Genomic DNA, 21,079 nt, shown 5'->3' with positions numbered 1-21,079 from the left:
CATGCCTCGGGCCGAGAGACTTCCAGGCGCTGCTCCCTCGGCTGCCCCAGGATAGTGAACCACCAAGATTTGTGCGAGAAATCTTGGTTTTGGGAGAGCTCTCTGAAAGTTTCGAGTGAGATCTTTTATGCCCTTTTGATTACATAACCAGGCTAAGCTGTCTAACCGAGTACACTAATAAACAAACCGGTCCTGGGTGCCATCGGGCATTTCAAACTACAGACAGCATGCTCTGGATCATTGTTAACGAATCTGTTTGTCCTTGTCTGGCCGAGTCCCTCCCATGCTTTCAGGTGTCCCTGGGTGAGCCTGGAGCTGCCCAGTCCAGCTGTGAAAGGATGCTGTCACACACACTGGCTTGTTCTCACAATTTCACAGTTTCAGGGTGGGATTGGTTAGCCCTAATGAACAACATGGAGGCTGCCTACTGGTCATCTTGATTGCTTGTAGGCCTTTCTAGCTGTGTCTCTGGAGGAAAATAGCTTGCAGGTGTAATGACTGGAAAAATGATAAGTTTTCAGTTTTGTCTTCATGTTTCCTCAGAACAGGGCAAAAGACAGGACATGAGTGATGGCTCTGTGGAGTGTTAGTTTCAGGCTTACAGGGATGAAGGGTAGGTATGAAGAGGTTTGATGGGATTGATACTCAGAAGAGGAGAGGACTGAAGGTGGACAGGGAGGAGGATTCTGGAGATGAAGAGGTAGAAGGGAATGAGATTTTGATGTGAGGGTGACCTGTCAGAGGAGTGGGACCAGGAGAAACAATATTGTTAGGTTGTTAGGTTACAAATATCTATTTGAAATTTTTTGAAAGTTGTTGTTTAGATTTCAGGTGACTTTATTATTTTAATAGATTTCAGTTTGAGGCATAAGAAAGACACCATATTGTGCTTAGATTTACTTTTTGTCTTATTGTTGCCTGCCTTTTTTGGGGGCGCCTAATTACCATTTATATATTTGGATGGAGATGCTTTAGAGTTTGTTGAACAAAATTCTTTTTATGTTAATAGCATCAATTTTAACTGGTTTGGGGCTTGGTTTTTAAAAAGTGTTTTTATAAGAGCCACCAATTTGCAGATTTCATTGAGTTTGTGAGGTATTTATAAAAAACAAGATATTTAAAGCATGTAAGAAACAAGCTTGTGAAAGTGAGATTTAACATAATGTAGCATATCATTTGGGATCTGAATGTTTAGTTATATAGCATGTACCTCCCCCTTTTTTGCTACTTTGAAATAATCTCTCCCCTTAAATAGACTTCATTGCAGGCGTGGTGCAGTGACTTAATGCCTGTAATCCTAGCACTTTGGGAGGCCAAGGCAGGCCAATTGTTTGAGCCCAGGAGTTTGAGACTGGCCTGCACAACATGGCAAAAACCCTGTCTTTCCAAAAAATAGAAAAATTAGTTGGGTGTAGTGGTGCACATCTGTAGTTCCAGCTACTCAGGAGGCCAAGGCAGGAGGATCACCTGAGCGTGGGGAGGTTGAGGCTGCTCGTGCCACTGTACTCCAGCCTGAGTGACAGAGTGAGACTCTTGTCTCAAAAATAAAAACAAAACTTCATTCTGCTGTAATGTTAGCTTTCAGGTATAGTCAGTGTCTAGAATAGTTTTCATTAGAATTGAGTTTTTATAGATCAATGCTCTTCAAGTATTTTCTGCATCTTTTTTGTGCACTCTTTTTATCATAGAGTCTTCAGCTTTAAGTTGTGGACTTTAACTTGTGCAACACCTCTGCTCTGCGGGTCCTTCTGCTGCGGGGGACCTCGTCTGGGTACCCAGGTGCAGCCTGGCCTTGCTTCCTAGTCTGATTACCGCTTCTGCTTAGCCCTCATTGCACTGTCCCTCTTGCTGCGGGCAGGTGCTTCTTCCTAGCCTTCTATCATGATTAAAATCCAGACTCTTTGTTTTAAAAAGTAACAGTCATTTCTGATACTACTTGCCACTTTGCTCAGTTGTCATGCGATAGTGCTACATCTGGAGTGTCTCTATTTTCTCTATCACAAGTATTTTTTTCTCTCGCAAAAAGTACCACAATTTCGTAGTTTTAATAGGAATAAACTTTCAAAAGTCCAAGTTAGTTGCAAGTTTAGATGTTTTGTTCTTTGACCTTATAGTGGCCTTTGAAGCATTTTTGGGTAGTTTGGAGTGTTGCATTTGGGTTATAGGGACTCATGCCTGCACTTCGTAGATAGTAGTTATTGAATAAAACAGAATAAAAATTTCCTTTCAGAAATTCATTATTCCTTTTCTCTTGCACTTTCTGCCCCTGACTTTCTGCCTTAAATTTTCTTCGGTCATTTCCATATGACATTTCAGATTTTGATTGTCATTATAATTTGTTAGCTTTGCTGTGGATAGCCAAGCCGCATATTGTACCTTCCTGACATCAAGCACCTATTTTTGAAAGCCTTGCTACAGAAAATAGTGTGGATAGTTCAGTTTAAGGCAGTCATCTTATTGGAAAAACAATTCAGGAAATAAATCTTAAGACTTGGAAATTCGTACTAGCTTCACCCATGAAATTTACCTTGAGCTTAGTAGTCAGTTTATTATTGTTCCATTTTTAGCTATTTACTGGTTAATATATTGTCACTAGAAAAGTGTAACGAACTTTAGAACATTTTATGTCATCCCCTTGTTTTTTATTGAGTAGGATTAGGAATAAAATTATAGAGGAAAAATTATTACATAGAATTCGGAGAAAATGTGTTTAGCTCCCCTTTGTAAGCTGGTAAGTTAGGATAAAATTAAAACAAAACTAAATAATGAGTTATTTATTTTGTAATAGAAACTGCGTGGTAGCGGTGTTGCTGTTGAAACAGGAACAGTCTCTTCAAATGATGTAAGTATATTCCTCCTTAATTCACTGGCCTCCTAAATATTCCAAAAATAACTTATTTTGAGTTATAGAACTTAAAATTTTGAAGATATTTACTAGTTCCCCAGCTATCAATCCATGGTCACCTCCAGCCAGGCGAGTGGATTATAAACTGTATATAAATATTGGTGGTCTGTGGGGATCATCTTTTCTGTGGTAGTCATAAGACTTTTTTTTCACCATTGCTCTGTTTTCCAGGCCACTTTGTTTCAGACCTGAGAATCAAAGCAAAAATCTCAATTCAGAAGCGCAACTGGAGCAAATAATCATAAAGTTTTTCTCTTTAAACTTCAGTTACCTGATTAAACTGTCTGATATCTGTCTAGTCAACAGGTGGACAAAATGTCAGACATTTAAAAGAAATTCAGTTACTTTTTATTTTATTTTATTTTTTAATTTTTTTTAGACAGAGTCTCACTTGAGCCTCACTCTGTCCCCCAGGCTGGAGTGCAGTGGCACAATCTCAGCTCACTGCAACCTCTGCTTCCTGGGTTCAAGTGATTCTCCTGTCTCCTGTGTAGCTGGGATTATAAGCATGTACCACCATGCTTGGCTAATTTTTGTATTTTCGGTAGAGACAGTTTCATCACGTTGGCCAGGCTGGTCTCAAGAACTCCTGGCTTCAAGTGATCTGCCTGCCTCGGCCTCCCAAAGTGCTGGGATTAAAGGTGTGAGCCATTGCACCCAGCCAAGAAATTCAATTACCTGATGGCAGTAAGACTGGCTGCTGCACTGTGAAGCTGAAGGCTTTGTGTGGGGCTACATGGTGGCCAAACCCCTTGCCCAACTTTTTTTCTTTTTTGACCAATCTCTTTCCACATTTTTGTAGAGCCGAAAGGTTCAAGGTTAAAACTAATTATGGCTCCTCAAGTTCCTTTCTTGGCTAAAGTAGTCGTTCCCATGTGGGAATGACTTAACTTTGCTGTGCTCTAGGAATAGCTCAGGAATTGGAAGTAAGGAAAAAGGAGACAAACAGAAGTACATCTAGCTTCAATTGTTGGAAATATTGCTAGGAAATTAGGAAGCATCTTTAAAGGGTAGTTTCTGTAACCTGCCTGCAATAGACCTAAATGAGCTCTGTAGGAGCCATTTAATATCCGTATTGGTTACTGATACTTCCATTATCTGAATGAATGCTACGGGTATGTATGTTCTAAGATCATAGATGGCAGCAGAATCCATTTTGAAACTGGGCTTCTTTTGGAGCATAGGTTGAAGTGTTTGATGACTCACATGTTAGGCCAGAAAATGGTTATTAGCCTTCTGAAGTGGAATCAGAGTAAGATACAGAACTAGTTGTGTGATCTTGGGGCCTGGTAGGGTTAGAAAGTGGTGGGTTGGGGAAATGGTGAGTAGGAAGTCTCGTTTCTCAGTCAGAAGCAGATGTTTACATTGACAATCTTTATTTTGTTTAAATTGGAAATCTTTATTTCATGTGACTTGAATTTCTACCAGTTTGAAAAATTAATAATTTTAGACTTGTAAATTATTTAAGTTATTAGAGCTTAAATAAGGAGATACAAACTCTGCTGACATCACATTATTATTTTGCTATTTTCTGTGCAATGCATTAGAAAAACAAAATTAATTGGTGGTGTGTTGGCGTAAAGTGGTTTATCTGGTAGATTCTTATACATCCCAAATGGAATTCACATCAGGAGTGATTGTGAGTTAGGAAAAGATGGCCTTTAGTTTCTTTTCTTCTTCCCTTTAGTGCCTCTCAATCCTGAACTTATTTTTGGACTCTTCCTGAAGTGAAGCTCTTACTTTTTTAGATGGCTGTCAACTTGAAAAGCAGAACTCCATGTATTGAGAGTAGAGTGTCGGCCCTTGCTTTCATACTTGTATTTCCAAAGGGGAGTCTTAATCTAGCAGCTAGTATTTATTGAGCATTTACTATGTCCTGGACATTTTTTCATTTCACGTTTTCATCTCCTTGAATATTTACACTCCCTGTTCAATGTAGGTCATATCATTAGCCACATTTTATGATTGAGTAGTAAGACGGAACAGAAAAACACACCAACATTCCTGAGGTCACACAGCTGATGAGTGGCAGAGACTCTGAAGAAATGCATTGCTTAGAGAATTACTCGTGAGGCAGCTGAGCTCGAATTGGATCTTTAGGCATTCCTCAAGTCACATTGCTTACTCAGACTTTTTAAGTTATGAATATCATAAAATCCCTTTAGGTTTTCAGAGTGGAAAAAAGCTGTTTGGTAAACTGCATTACAAATTATTGCCACTTGATGTCAGTATAAAACAAGTTTTATACTGCAAAATGTTAAACATGCTTCAGCAGTCTTACCTTTTTAAAATGGCCTCAGAGGCATCATCTTATGATGTTATGAGTGGATCATCAAAAACTTTTTTTTTTTTTTTGAGATGGAGTCTTACTCTGTCATACAGGTTGGAGTGCAGTGACATGATCTCAGCTTACTGCAACTTCTGCCTTCCAGGCACAAGCAATCCTCTTGCCTCAGCCCAATACCCCCACCAATAGCTGGGACTACAAGCACATGCCACCATGCCCCACTAATTTTTTTTTTTGTATTTTGGTAGAGACAAGGTCTCACTGTGTTGTCCAGGCTGGTCTCAAACTCCTGAGCTCAGGCAATCCACCTGCCTTGGCCTTCCAAAATATTGGGATTATAGGTGTGAGCCACCATGCCCAGTGAAACGTTTTTATACAGAAGTGGAATTTCCTTAAAGTGCGTTATGTTGTCTTCTAATTGTGAAAGTAGACATCAGATTATATGTACTTTAGAGTTCTTCACTGATCCTTAAATGTGAATTGTAAGCCTTTTCTTCTGAGGAAGGCACTAGAGGGAGGAAGTGGATTGTTATGCAGATGCCCTGATGAAACAATACTGTGACTCCTTCACAAACTTTGGAAGGTTTAGGAAGAACCTGGAGATTTGTTTCTTTCTGTTTTCCTTTTTCTTCTGCCTAGCTTCATTTGTACAGTATGCATATGCAGGAGAAGGATACAGGAGAGAGCCCACATGTGTCTGTGTCCGGTTCTCTGTGATTTTTGTTGCGGAATCAATCTGGCATGAGTAGTTGCTAGATGAAAGCTGTGTCACTGCTAGTGACTTAAGTTGCCAGGCCCTCCTTGTTTGTTTCATCTTGCCTCTTGATTTAACGGAGCAGTCGTGTCCAGGAGAACTTTCTGCGATGGGAGAAATGGTCACTATGGCCGTACTGTCCATTATGGCAGCCCCTAGACATATGTGGTTCTGGAGCCCTTGGAAGTGTGAGTGAGGAAGTAAATTTTCAGTTTTATGTAGTCTTAAAAATAGCTTTATTGAAATATATTTCACATGCCATAAAATGCATCTTCTTGCAGTTCAGTGGTTTTTAATATATTTACAGAATTGTGCAACCATTACCGCAGTCTAACTTCATAACATTTTAACATCTCAGAAAAACGAACCAACCAACCCTGTACACGTTAACAGTCTTGCCCATTCCTGGCCTTGCCTCCAAGCCCTGGCAACCACTAACCTACTTGCTGTCTCGGGATTTGCCTCTTCTGGACATTCCATAGAAATAATATCATACATGGTATTCTGTGACTGGTGTCTTTAACTTAGCGTAATGTTTTCAAGATTCATCTGTGTTTTAGCATGCAGCAACAGTATTTTAGATTGAGGGGGAAAAAGGACTTAGTTTTTTTTTTTTTTTTTTTGTCTTTTGACCAGATTGCTTAAATTGTTTTCTGTGGCAGTTCTAATATTCTTGTTAATGGAGGCTAGTTTCACTGCTTGGACTTTGTTTTTAATTTAATGCTGTGCTGATGTAATACCTGTCATCTCTTCAGAAGAGGTAGAGGACCTCCTTCCTTAAGTTCTTTACTGCTTTGACTATAAGTCCATCAAAAGTGCTGAGTAAGTAGCAGAAATCAGTGGGCCACATCAGTAATTCATGTAGTGCAAGCCTGTTCTTAAATTGTAGTCTGCTCTAGCTGGTGAGTTGTGAAGTTTGTGGGGACCTAGAGTAACTCACAGACAATTACAGACAGTCCCTGACCTATGATGGTCCAACTTATGATTTTTCAACTTTACAGTTGTGCGAAAACCGTGTACATTTGGTAGGAATAGTACATCAAGTACCCATACAACCATTATGTTTTTTGCTTTCAGTGCAGTATTCAGTAAATTACATGAGCTGTTTAATACTTTATTATAAAATGGGCTTTGTATTGAATTTTGGAAGGATTGCCTGGAGATATATTCTGAAATGCAAAAGAAAATTAACTGGTAAAATATTTAGGTATGACTTCCTTTTTACATGTCATTTTCAAAGTATAGCACTGATAACAAAAATAAGCTAACCTAATACTATGTATGTATTATGTTCTCGGAAGTTGCATACAAAGCAATAATTTATAAAGTAAATCACTTTTTTTTAGTTAGGCCCACAATTTTTTTCTATAATAAAGATTCCCACTAGTCATGTAATTGAATTACTAGATTAAGCACATCAGATTGAAAGTAATACTTTGAAGATTTATAAATTTGTAAACCAGTAGTGAAAATCTTTTTTTTTTTTTTTGTTAAAACTGTATCTTAATTTAGATATGACTGTTGACTGGAGGATCTCTTTTAATCAGCCAACTTCAAGAGAATTCTTGGGATATATATGTATTTTCGTTCCTGAATATTGATGATAATAGTACTTTACAATTGTTTAGTGTTTTATAGAAATTGATTTCAGTTTCATAGCAGTTTTTTTTTTTTTTTCCTTTTCCCAGTTTGGTAGAGCTGATATTATTTTTCTTTTTCTTTGCTAACAAGAAAACAATTTTCAAGAAGTTAAGTGATTTGTCCAACATTGTGTGACAAAACTTCTGATTCCTGTTCCAGTGTTCATTCTGTCCTTCTCCTCTCTATTCCTCTTTTCCTTTCTTTTCTCTATTTCTTCTTTTATCATGTCATAACTTATATAAAGGAAAATGTACCAATGTTAAATGTTCAGTGGGATAAATTTATATCTCATAATTCATCCTACTGCCTTCACCTCAACTCGTACAAAGGTTATTATGACATCTATTACCATAGAGTCGTGTTGTCTGATCTTAAACTCCATTTAATGGAATCATATACAGTGTAAACTCTTATGTGTCTGAACTCTCTTGCTTAACATTGTGTCTCTGAAATTCATTCATTGCCTTTAGCAGTAATTCTTTTTCATTGCAGTGTAGTATTTCATTATATGAATGTTACTCATTCTCTTATGAGTATTTGGGTTGCTTCTAGTTTTTTGACTCTTGTGAATAATCTTGCTGTGAACATTCTTGTACATATCTTTTGGCAGATGTATACCTTTATGTCTGTAGCACCTAATTTTAGAATAGAATTGGTGATTAATGGGGTATATGTAAATTTAGTTTTAGTTTTTTCAGTTTGTTTGCCCTTCAACAAAGTATGAAAGTTCCATTTGTTTCAGTTCTTTACTGACACTTGATATTGTCCTGTATTTTTTCAAGTGTCTGTATAGAAGCAAAACTCACACATACACACATGCATACAATCACCTTTTAGTTTTAAGAGAGAGTGGCTTAATAGTCATGAAACATAATTACTTTTAGAACTTTGGTGAGCACCTTTTCATTTCACATAAAACTGCCTTCTAGGCCATATTTTAGTCAATTATATGTTTGAAAAGTTTACCTCCATGCTTCACTGTTACCAGCATACTGTGCATTTTCATCGTGTCTCTGTGGAACAGATGCCTTTTACTGCAAGCAGACTTATTTTCTCAACTGCTGACAATTTCAGAATTTAGATGAATACTGTTTTTATCCTTTTTCACTTAGTTTGTTCTTAAATCCTAGCATCATGAAGATGAATATTGAAAATTTGTCTGTAAACATTTTTATAACATTAGTTTTACTTTGTACACAGTATCACTGATATTTTAATGTTTCTTTTATTGCCTACTTATTTTGCAGTTCCTCAGTTACTGAATTTGTAATTCTGTAGCGTATGGATCTCTGAGACCCATTCACCAAGAAGGTGAATGCTGTAGTTGCTATTTTCTCTGTGTTGTGACTTTCACTCTAATACAGTAAGAGTTTGCATTTTCAGCAACATTGGATAATTTTTCTAAATCGTACTCTCTTTAATGTGTTGAGAAGTGAACATAGTGTTTTTCTCTCGACCATCGAGGTTTGCTGCATAGAAAGTGCATGTTGTGGGAAGTTCTTAGCCCAGAGTGCTTGGCACAGTACAAAGAATACCACCTCAAGCAGGTGCGCAGAGTTGACTTCTAGTGCCAATCTAAGATTAACTCACTATTTTCCTTTTTTTGAGACAGGGTCTCACTCTGTTGCCCAGGCTGGAGTTCAGTAGCACTGTCTCTGCTCACTGCAACCTCTGCCTCCTGGGTTCAAGTGATTCTCCTGCCTCAGCCTCCTGAGTAACTGGGACTACAGGTGCATGCCACCATTCCCAGCTATTTTTTGTATTTTTAGTAGAGACAGGGTTTTGCCATGTTGGCCAGGCTGGTCTCAAACTCCTGACCTCAAGTGATCTGCCTGCCTTGGCCTCCCAAAGTGCCGGGGTTACGGGTGTGAGCCACTGCGCCAGGTCAGCTCAGTATTTTCATTTCAGCAAATTGTATCACCTGTTTATGTCCTGGGTTCCTCTTCTGGAAAAATGGGTATCATAATAATGAGCTGTTGGTATCATAAAAGCGGACATTTTTATTTCCTCTTTAACTTCAGTTTAAGTGAAAAACAAGAAAGTGATGCAGTCTACTTGGTGTAATTGAAGGCAATAATTTAATCATTTACCAGTGCTGTTTCTGTCTATACTGTGAAAGTGATCTCTGGAATGGTATGGCTACTGCCTGATCGTGTGCAATAGGAGAGAGTATGTCAGCTTTAGGAACAACACCTTTTATGTGCTCATTTGTAACAACAGGAATACTGAAGAAGCTAAAATAACAATCAAGAATCCATCCTTGTGGTGTGTTATGTATTTCAACATAGTATGGTGAGTAGCCACAGAAAAGAAAGACTTACCCTGAAACAAAGAATTTTTGTGATAAGAGGAAACTGATGATAAATGGAAGAGAAGAGGGTGCTCAAGGTTGCCTTTTTATTCATTCATCTAGAAATCTTGCTTGGTCATCTCTCTAAACAGGAAAGATGGGATTCATCTTCTTTAGAGAAAGCTTCTACCTGATAACTTAATTGGAAAAAAAAGTATTGTTTTCATTATGAAATATTGTTTTAGAGCTGAAAATGCACTATTTCATTGTCATTAATTTTTGCTAATGTTTTGAGTTTTCAGGCGAATTGTATTACTAGATACGTTGTGTTTTTGTGAAACTAAATTAACTGCTTTTTAGGTACAGCCAAAGATAACCTTTTCTTGATAACGTTTGACTATTCCACCAGATGTACTTATATTGTTGTGTTTTTGTGTTAGAATGCCTGGAATTTCTTTAAAGTGTTAGGCTTTTATGAACAGTATTTAAATTAGAACAAAGTTCAGTAGCATCATGTATGTTAGGTTCTGTGAATTTATATAACACTCATGATTTTTTCTTTAAAAAGTTTTTTTTTGTGTGTGTGTATTTGTGAAATTAGCATGTTCATCTTAAAGGCTATTCTCTGAAATTTCCTTTCCTTTCTCGGCTTCTTTTATTTATTTTTTTGAGATGGGGCCTCAGTTTGATGTCCAGGCTGGAGTGTAGTGGCATGATCTTGGCTCACTGAAACCTCTGCCTCCCGGGTTCAAGTGATTCTCCTGCCTCAACCTCATGAGTAGCTGGGATTACAGGTGATCGCCACCATGCCCAGCTAATTTTTGTATTTTTAGTAGAGGCGGGGTTTTACCATGGTGGCCAGGCTGGTTGTGAACTCCTGACCTCAAGTGATCTGCCTGCCCCAGCCTCCTGAGGATTAAAGTGCTGGGATTACAGGTGTGAACCATCATACTCAGCCTCCTTTCTCTACTTCTTAAAGTTATAGGGCTTATTGTACATATTTAAGGAAAAGTCCTGGTCAGATGTTCCTACTAGCTTTGGTAAAATGTAGGGGCATGCAACTTTCTGGGATTATTATTCCTATTTAAGTTTCAGGTTTAAGCACAATTTCTAAGGGACAGTGTTATTGAACTGATGGTTTTAAAAATCATAGTCTTTTTCAGGTGTTTAATTAGACTTTTTATATGCCATATGGATTTTTTATAAAGTTTTAATTTATTGAGTTCCTATGTATGTCTAGCTGTGTCATGAAATGAATTACTTATTTACTTTTTTTTGAGACGGAGTCTCTTTTGCCCAGGCTGGAATGCAGTCATGTGATCTCGGTTCATGGCAACCTCTGCCTCCTGGATTCAAGCAATTCTTATGCCTCAGCCCCCCAAGTAGCTGGGATTACAGGCATGTGCCACCATGTCCAGCTAATTTTTTGTAATTTTAGTAGAGATGGGCTTTGCCATGTTGCCCAGGCTGGCTCTGAACTCCTGAGCTCAGGAAGTCCACCCGCCTCAGCCTCCCAAAGTGCTCGGATTACAGACTTGAACCACTGTGTCCAGCCTGAATTATTTTCCTTAAATCTAACGATATTCAGGGTGCTTGGCAGTGTTCTCGTAAGGATGAAGAAATTGCATCTTCAAAAAGTTCAGTAACTTGTCCGAGGTCATTCACATACAGGCCTATCTTGAATTACTTACTTTTCTTTTTGTTAATTTTATTGCTCTTTGATAGGTCTGTAATTATGTGTAACAGTATTCTCTATACATAGTATCTTTATTCAGGGGTATGTGAAACGTCGTAAGGCAATATGCTTATCAAACTGTATCAAATATAAAATATTTCATTCCTAATTTTCCCAACTGTGTGTTAAGTAGTCTTGACTTGTGTAGATTTAATTCAGGAGACAAAATCGTGTTTATTTCTAAGAGGTAGAGATAAAAGCAAACATGAGAATTAAAATTTGAAAAGAGGTTAGGGAATTTTGGATGCTTGGATACTACTAATTCCATTAGGTAATCGCGCTTTTCATTTAGAAATGTGTCTGATCGCATGATTTTAAATGTTTTCCGATTTAAAAACCATGCACTTCTTCTTGTGCAGAGTTCGCAGTATGTACAGTGCGTGGCTGGGTGTTTGCAGCTGATGCTCCGGGTCAATGAGTACCGCTTTGCTTGGGTGGAAGCAGATGGGGTAAATTGGTGAGTGCCCTTTACTTTTAATGTAAAACAACATTTATAAGCATCTCTCCTTGACATTTTCAAAGAAATATGTAATAATCTGAGAGGTATTTTATTTTTTTCATATCTGTTTAACAATTGGCTATGCTAGCCTTCTTGGAAGTGAGTAACTATCGAACCCCTTCCCTTGCTTGATCTGTGCTTTTATAAGAGGTTAAGGCCTCTTAAGAACCTAATGCTTAACAGGACAGATTCCAGGTACTCAGAATATAAAAAAATTTTAAAAATATTTTATGATGAATGTAGGCAAAAATCAACAAGAGAAGTTCGTACCCAGGAAAGAGTGAATATAAACCTTTCTAATGCCATATAATTTAGCTCAGTCTTTGTGGGATTCTAATTTGCAGGTATGGAAACTTTGAGGAGCTGCCTGTTCAGGCTTATACAGACAAGCAACTGAAAACCTAAACAGTGAAAGTCTTGTTTTACCATCAGAAAATCAATTTAGTTATTCATAATGAGAGTTCTGACTGCTCTTAAACCAAATATTCTTTTCAGTTAGCAAGGCATTGTTTCTCTGTTAGAAAATCTACAGAGAAAGTTAGGTTATCAACAGTAAGTTACTTGGTGGATGAGGATTTAAAGCAAGCATTGGACTCTTACCCTGTATCTCCAGTGTAGGATATACTTGTGAAATGGACCCAAATATTCCAGATCTTCTCAGTCAATATTTGTATGCAATTTCTTAGAATGAGTTACTTCTGCAAATAGGCTTTCTTAGGAATTATATTTGCATTGTCACAACTATTCAATATCCATCAGTTTAGCAAGTTACTAGTTATTTTTCTATTACTCTATAAAATTTCAGCTTGTTCTTGTTTATTTAATCCTCAGTTAGGAAAAATAGCCATCACAGTTTGCCATCTGGGTCCAAAAGACCCTTTCAAATATGTTTTTAGTCATTTTGTGAAAAGTTAACCGAACTAAGAATAAAGAGTGGAAAAACAACTATTAGAAATTTCAGTAAAAATTAAAACGGAGCAAACCTTTTTGTAAAAAGTACATTTTGATACACAAATATCATGAAAGATGACAGAAAATCATCACATGTCCTTGAGCAAAATGGTCTAGGTTCTTGCCACAAAATACTGTCTGAAAGTCTTTCATGTTCAGTGGCTAACTAGGTGAGAGTACTATATTTCTTTTTTGTCCTTAGAAATATATTCCTCACTTATCAGTTCTTGAGTTTGAAAAAATTCACTTATGATATAGCTGTCTAGAGACTTACAGTTTAAGATTTCACTTATTTGACCCATTTCACCATTATTGCTAGAGAATAGAGCGCAGTCCGTCTGTTTGTTTTCATCTTCTGAATAACCTAGTAATTGTGAAACACTTTCCTCTGTTGGTCATTATTATGGGCAGAAAATAAAAAAATTCTGAATTCTCAGCTGTGTTCACACTGTCAGGAGATTAATTAGAAAGACTCCCAGACTTAGTATATAGTTGTATTCACAGATAAGATTTATTACAGAGATGTAGTGAGGATGCACAGCTTTGTCATAAGGGACAAAGACACAGGCTGAGTGTGGAGGAATCCATGCGCAGGCTTCCTTACGCTCTCTTTCTCCCAGAGGGGTCACGCAAAGTGCATCTTCCCCCAGCATCGAAAATGCAGGAACATTTGTGTGATTTCTGTTCAGGAAACCCATCAGAGACTCAGATCCTAAGGTGTTATTAGAGGTTAGTTATGCAGACAGGCTCTACCTAAAAGACACCAAAATTTCAAACTCCTGAAACAAAGTGGGTGTCTTAATTCATTTGGGCTGCTGTAACAAAATGCTGGGTGGCTTATAAACAATGGAAACTTAGTTCTTAGATTTCTGGAGGTTAGGAAGTCCAAGATCAAGGCACTAGCAGATTTGGTATCTGGTGAGTGCCTGTTTCCTCATTCATAGATGGTCATCTTTTCACTGTAAACTCAGATAGCAGAGGGGACAGGGGTCTTTCTCAGGACCCTTTTATAAGGGTACTCATCTCATTCATGAGTGCTCTGCTCCCCTGACCTAATCACCTCCCAAAGGCCCCGTCACCTAATACCATCACCTTGGGGTTAGTCTTTCAGCATATGAATTTTGGAGGGACACAGACATTTGGACCATAGCAGTAGGAATTCAGCATAAATCATGTGTTTGTACAAATGGTTTAGTTTGATCAGTGTAGGAAATTGTTTACCAGCCGAATTCCCAGAAGCCAGTCAAGGGCCAACCTTGGTAAGCAGGTCTTTCTGAGGCTAGCAACCTCAGGACTTTGCTGTTAGCTCTCTTCTGTACGGAAACCTAAAGGTGAATGACAAAAATGGTGTTACCAGTCTTTTTACCTTTGTAAAAGATAATGCCGTATTTTGGGCAGTGCAATAGAAAAAAGGGTAATTATTTATTTCACTATTATATCATCTTCCTAGGTCAGTCTCTAACTTTGTTAGTTTAGTTTTTCATTTCTTAGTATAATTGGTTATAATCAATGAATAATGGTAAAGTAATATATAGGATGATAAAATAGCCTAAGACAATTAAAATTTTGTGGTTTATAAAAGAGCCCAGTAGAATTGTTTGGCAGGATTAAAATTCATTTTATCTTACAATAAGATAAAATGAATTTTAATCCTGCCAAACAAAAATTAGATATTTTTTCCCCCTGTATGGAGGACCTGTAAGAAAGAATCAAAGTCATGAATGAGCAATCTCTACAAATACTTATAATTGCTTATAAAACAAACTCAAATACCAAAATGTGGTCCCTTTGAACGCTCATGGTGTACTGAGGTATAACAAATGCTGCTCTTGTAATGACTAGTACTTAGTATTTTAGAGAACATTCAGCAATGTTAACTATTCAGCAGCAACAAGATCAGGTATAAATAAGATCTAGGCTATTTCATGTTCAACCCATATATTTTGATATGCTAATGACCACTAATACGATTAGCAGTAGTCAGATAAACCTTTAGAGAAATGGACATTAATAAAGGTATAATATCTTAATTTGCTGAAAGTATAGCAATTTCAAAAAGTCATTTAATCTTTTCATTTTTTTCAGAAATAAAACGTGCTTTCTACTTTTTGAGTTTCTGCTTAGCATTGAATTTGTGTGTGTGTGTGTGTGTGTTTCTCACATTGCAAATAGGAATAACATGAGGAGAAAAAATTTCAAGTTTAGCCCATTTGAAGAGAGGAAGATAACAGAGGTCTTAAAAAAAAAAACCCCAGTACATTTTAATCTATATAATTTGCTGACTTTTTTTCTTGTTAAAAAGCCTATTATCTACATAATACAACACTATTTCTGCGTATTTGTATACCTATATAAGATAAAAGGAGTTTACATTGCATTGTGCTATATAGTGTAGCTTCACAAGAAAGTCTGAAGGTTAACATTGACTTCTTAAATATTGGAGCTATAAGTGGGCCTTTGCTGGGGGTAATTGCCTCTACTGCCCAAAGTAATTTATAGATTCAGTGCTATTCCCATTAAATTACGATTAACATTCTTTTAACAGACAATTTGATATGAAGAATTATTAACCAGATATACATTTGCTAACTGATTTATTTTTGTATTGTTTTGGACATGTTTTTGTATTATGTTTTTTTTGATGGAGATGGGTTTTACCATGTTGCCCAGGCTAGTCTTCAACTCCCGGCCAAGAGATGAGCCCACCCTGGCCTCCCAAAGTGCTAGGATTCGTGGCTTGAGCCACCATACCCAGCCACTGATTTTGTTTAAAATGAAACAACTACAACAAAAAATGATTCTGGAGTGTCAGAAAGGTAGCAAGTGCAGATACCACCCATAAGGCGGGGTAGGGGAGGTAAAGAGGGTGGGCAACAGTAAGAGATTGGAATCATTAAAATTTGCATGCTTGGAGGAAGGGTGAGTACAGTTGAAATTTAGACATTTGAGGAGGAGATTTGCCCAGCTGATGTTGGTGTCTCTGAACTCCTAGGAAGAGCCTCATGGATCTGGAAACCAGGACTCTGGGGAGGGGAAGCCAGTTGGCTAGTGCTGGTGTCTCTGAGGAAATGTGATGAGGCTTGTTCTGCTAGAACTGGAAATACTGCAAACTGAATTTGGCTGCTGCCATGGAAAAGAACTGGTGTTGCTGGGTTAGGAGTGTTCCTGGGGTAATGCTCTCAGGAACAGGAAGTTGACAGGAGGAAGTCCCTTCTTCTTCCTTCCTTGAAGTCAGCCTCTAGCTCCTGTTCTTGGCGTAGCCTAACAGTGAGCCAGCTGGTAGAACAGAAATATAGTTTTCAGGTCTCAGCCATAGCATCACAAAGCCAAGTGGAGAAGGCTTGGCTTCATAACTGGAACAGAGAGCAAGGGAAACCGGGGACTAGGGTGTTTACAGGATAAAATGACATGATTTTATGGCAGCTTAGATACTGATACAAATATTAATTAAAAAGCAAGTTTTGCCTAACAACCAAAAATAGAAGAGGCAAGACAGAAGGCGTGTGTGAGAAAATGAAAAACAGTTAGTGAATGGAGCTATATACAAATCAAATAAATGGAGAAATGACACAGATAAAAGCCTTTCAGTAAGTTACAGTAGGTTTAGATTGTAAAAATCAGGCTTAGAATTTTAAACATTTATATTATTAGAGTGGCTTTAGTTTTACAAAAAAGCAAAGTGCAGAGAGTTCCCATTACATCTTCCCCCTCTTCCCCACAAACTTCCCTTATCATTAACATCTTGCATTAGTGTGGTTTATTTGTTCCAATTGATGAACCAATGCTAATAGGTTTTTATTAATAAGTTCCATAGCTTACATTAGGGCCCACTCTTTGTGTTGTACATTCTGTGGCCTTCGAGCTCTTAACCCCTCTGGTCTTTTTATTTTTCTTTTTAAATGGTAGGCTCTGCTCCAATATGAAGGTCATTTTTTAATGGTCTTATTAGATGATTTCTGAACTGCATTTTTTGAATGTAGGCATTACCCACAGCAATTTCCTTAGCTCTTCTGTTGTATTATGTCTCTTGGCGTAACCTACTTCATTTCCATGTCATTTTCCTAGCTTCCTTACTGATAAAGTAAAAGATAAAACTAGAAGCTTCCCGAGGTTTTTCCTGACCTACAAATTCAGTAACTGACTGTGTCAAATTTGAACCCATCACAGGTTTTCACCAAACTCCTCCCGTCTTTTCTCTGTTTCCTTTACATTTTATTTATTTATTTATTTTATTTTTTATTTTTTTTGAGACGGAGTTTCACTCATGTTACCCAGGCTGAAGTGCAATGGCGCGATCTCGACTCACCGCAACCTCCGCCTCCCGGGTTCAGGCAATTCTCCTGCCTCAGCCTCCTGAGTAGCTGGGATTACAGGCACGCACCACCATGCCCAGCTAATTTTTTGTACTTTTAGTAGAGACGGGGTTTCACCATGTTGACCAGGATGGTCTCGATCTCTTGACCTCGTGATCCACCTGCCTCGGCCTCCCAAAGTGCTGGGATTACAGGCTTGAGCCACCACGCCCGGCCTTCCTTTATATTTTAAAGCTGTCAGTGGTCTTATTGGTTTCCTAGACTCCAAATCTCCATTAACATTTGGCTCTGTTGTTTGTCTGATTCTTCTTACGATTCCCATTGCTGTGTTGCAAGTCTTTGTTCCCTTTCTTGTTGCCACACTGCAAGAGCTCCTGCTTCCTGAGGTCCTGTGACTTTTGGAGAGAGGGTTAAGTGGAGCTGAACTGGAAGTGGTTCTCTGTGAGTAGCAGTCTAGCTGCTTGTTACTGCTGGCAGAAAAGAACAGAACATAATTCAGAGAGACTTGTTCCATTAGTGCAAAAAGAGAATAATTGCTTATTTCTTCTTTCTTCTGCTGTCATATTAAATGTTTTCTAAATGTGTGTGTGTGTGTGTGTTTTTTTTTCCAGCATAATGGGAGTGTTGAGTAACAAGTGTGGCTTTCAGCTCCAGTATCAAATGATTTTTTCAATATGGCTCCTGGCATTCAGTCCTCAAATGTGTGAACATCTGCGGCGCTATAATATCATTCCAGTTCTGTCTGATATCCTTCAAGAATCTGTCAAAGAGAAAGTAACAAGAATCATTCTTGCAGCGTTTCGTGTAAGTGTTTTATGTTGGTTTGTGTGTGTGTGTGAGGCATTTTTCACTATGCAGTACATTTTAAGTTTTTAGCAAGCGGGAAAAAGTTATTACTTGTTCTTCGTGTGGTCATGAAACCATAGCGTGTTGATGAACATAAAGTATCACTAATTTGTATTTGTGGTGTGGGCAGTGGGATCGGTGAGAGGAAACCATCTAACTGAATGAAAAGTGTGAGTTACAGCATGCTTGTGGGAAATGCAGTTGGATTATGTTCACATGCAGGAAGTCCTTTGCTGCTGCGGTACGTTCCAAGAGACTGTTTTGGAAGGAGTTTCCCTGTTATGGAGCATGTATTTTTAGTATGGAGTTGTGCTTCAGATTCTGGATCTATTGACTGCAGTACATTTTTGAGGCAACTATAAAGATCTATAATTATTTAAACAGTAAAGTTATCCTATTAGAATATTAGATTTGTTATATCTAAGTCAGCTTCCTCCTTTGAACAGATGAGGAAGTTGAGGACAAGAGAAACCCTTGCTAGAACTGAAATCCTAGGTTGCCAAATGGGCTTCTGTGGATGGCTGGGTTGAAGTAATGTGTCTAAGAATGCTGTTCAAGGTTAATAATAGTGGATATGTCTCATACAGTGCTTACCCTCTGCCATATATTGTTCTAAGCATTTAACTCACGTAATGCTCACCAGAGCACTATAACATAACAGTTATTGTTGTTGCCGTTACTACACAGGTGTCATTACTATACATTGGGACTACTGAGGCATGGAGGTCACATTGCTGATAGATAGCAGACATGCAAATCCAGGATGTTGACTGTACAATCTGTGCTTTTAACCATTTTTGTTCTTATACTTCTTTAAAAAAGCAAGTAAAAAATAAAAACTGATACAGGTGTATTGCAAAATGTAAATATTGTAGTTATCACATTTGCCAAATGTAGTTACTAGTATCTTTCAGATGTTTCCAAGCACAGAGATGAATCAATAGATGTGTAATTTTGTTTTGTATTTAAAAATAAAAATGATGTATAATACTGTTGTACAACTTTATTCTTAATATGTAGGAATATGTTTTCGTTTCTGTATATGTGGATATTCAGTATTTTTAGAGGCTATTTTCCACTGTGTTGGTATAAAGCTATTTATTTAACCAGTGCTCTATTGATGGCCATATGGTGGTGTTTCTGGTTTCTTTTACGTGTGTTTGCCCACTTTGATGAATATTTCTTTTGGATTGAGTTCTAGAGATGGAACTGCTGAGTCAAAAGAATGTGTTTTTACCCTTTTTTTTTTTTTAGGCAGAGTCTTGCTCTGTTGCCCAGGCTGGAGTACAATCTCAACTCGCTGCAACCTCCATCTCCCAGATTCAAGCGATTCTCGTGCCTCAGCCTCCTGAGTAGCTGGGATCACAGGCATGCACCACCATGTCCAACTAATTTTTGTATTTTTAGTAGATACAGAGTTTTACCATGTTTCCTAGGCTGGTCTCAAACTCCTGACCTCAGGTGATCCACCTGCCCTGGCTTCCCAAAATGCTGGGTTTACAGGCATGAGCCTGTAAACTTTTTTTTTTTTTTTTTGAGACAGGATTTTACTCTGTCACCCAGGCTAGGGTAGAGTGAGGTGATCATAGCTCACTGCAACCTCAGACTCCTGAGCTTGAGTGATCCTCCTGCCTTAGCCTCCCAAGAAGCTGGCACTATAGGTGCATGCCACCAAGCCTGGCTAATTTAAAAAATAAAATATTTTGTAGAGGCGGGATCTCACTTTGTTGCCCAAGCTGATATTGAACTCCTGAGCTCAAGTGATCCTCCCGCCTTAGCCTCCCCAAAATTCTGGGATTACAGGTGTCAGCCACAGGACTTGGCCTACACTTTTGTCATATACTTTTCAAAAATGTGCAAATTTACCTTTCCATCAACTATATATTGGGAGTGTGTATTTTTCTTCTCACTAGCATTTAATATTACCCTTTTATTTTTTACAAAATCTTGGGTGAAAAATTAAATCATTGTTTTAAATTTGCATTCTGTTAATAATGAATGAAGCTGAGTATCTTTTAATATTATTGGCCATTTACATTCTTTCTATAAATTGCTTATTCATAGCATTTGTCACCTTCCCAATTTTAAAATTTGATGTGTAGGAACTCTTTTTTTAGATGTCTGTAGTTAATAACTAATGTTTATTGAGAGCTTATTCTGTGTCAGCCACTGTTCTAATTTTAAATGTATTACACATATAATTGTCCCAGGAACTCCATTTAGTGGTCAGTAGGACGTGAGAGGTTAAATAATTTGCCAAAATAGCTAAGAAGTGGCAGAGCAGGGATTTAAACTCCGGCAGTATGATGCATGCTTTTAACAATCATGCTAACCTGTCTTTGGTGCAGAGAGTAATAATCGTTAAAATTTATTAAGTGATTTTTATGCATTGCCTTATTTAAGCTTCATGATGAACCTGTAAATTCTATTACTATTTTTATTTTATTGATAAGGCACCAAGACTAGGAGATAATTCCCCTGTAAGTGAAGGAATTGGCATTTCAGTGAGATCTGTCCAGCTCCCTAGCTGTCCTCTTAACCACTCTGCCATCTCCTTTTTTTCTTGCCTTGATGCATTTTCTCAGAAACCTTAAGACTGGCATTAAATGAGGGATAACATGAAAAGGAAAACCACATCTAACATCAGGGGAAGATTTCTTTGCTTAAAATACCAGCTGGATGTATTAAGCCTCGTGTATTTCCTGGCTGCCTGGCAAAGGCTGAGTGAGCGAGGGATAGCGTGGAGGAGTGGTGTTCAGTGTGGATTCTGGGAGAGGCTGGAGAGTGAGATCTGAGTGTGTCCTGCTGGGTGTGATAAACGCTGACCAGCTGTTGGCCAGGTATTGGACTGGGCATTA

The 21,079-nt window shown here is 37.9% G+C and overlaps 1 protein-coding gene across 3 annotated transcripts in view; it reads left to right on the top strand.

Annotated features, from left to right (window-relative positions):
* The window catches only part of ATP6V1H (ATPase H+ transporting V1 subunit H), a 95,809-nt gene that overhangs the window by 24,653 nt on the left and 50,077 nt on the right, over positions 1-21,079 (top strand). For 2 of the 3 annotated variants that reach the window (XM_032296081.1, XM_032296083.1), the window contains 3 exons: positions 2,789-2,842; positions 11,972-12,069; positions 17,987-18,179. In XM_032296081.1, coding sequence (XP_032151972.1) covers positions 2,789-2,842; positions 11,972-12,069; positions 17,987-18,179 — 345 coding nt within the window. The remainder of the gene's footprint in view (positions 1-2,788; positions 2,843-11,971; positions 12,070-17,986; positions 18,180-21,079) is intronic. The other variant, XM_032296082.1, reaches the window with a different exon arrangement.

The sequence above is a fragment of the Sapajus apella genome, unplaced genomic scaffold (assembly GCF_009761245.1).
Source record: "Sapajus apella isolate SASKATOON/1434 unplaced genomic scaffold, GSC_monkey_1.0 scaffold35, whole genome shotgun sequence".
NCBI lineage: Eukaryota > Metazoa > Chordata > Mammalia > Primates > Cebidae > Sapajus > Sapajus apella.
The sequence above is the reverse complement of the archived record's forward strand: the minus strand, read 5'-3'. Positions and strand labels throughout refer to the sequence as shown.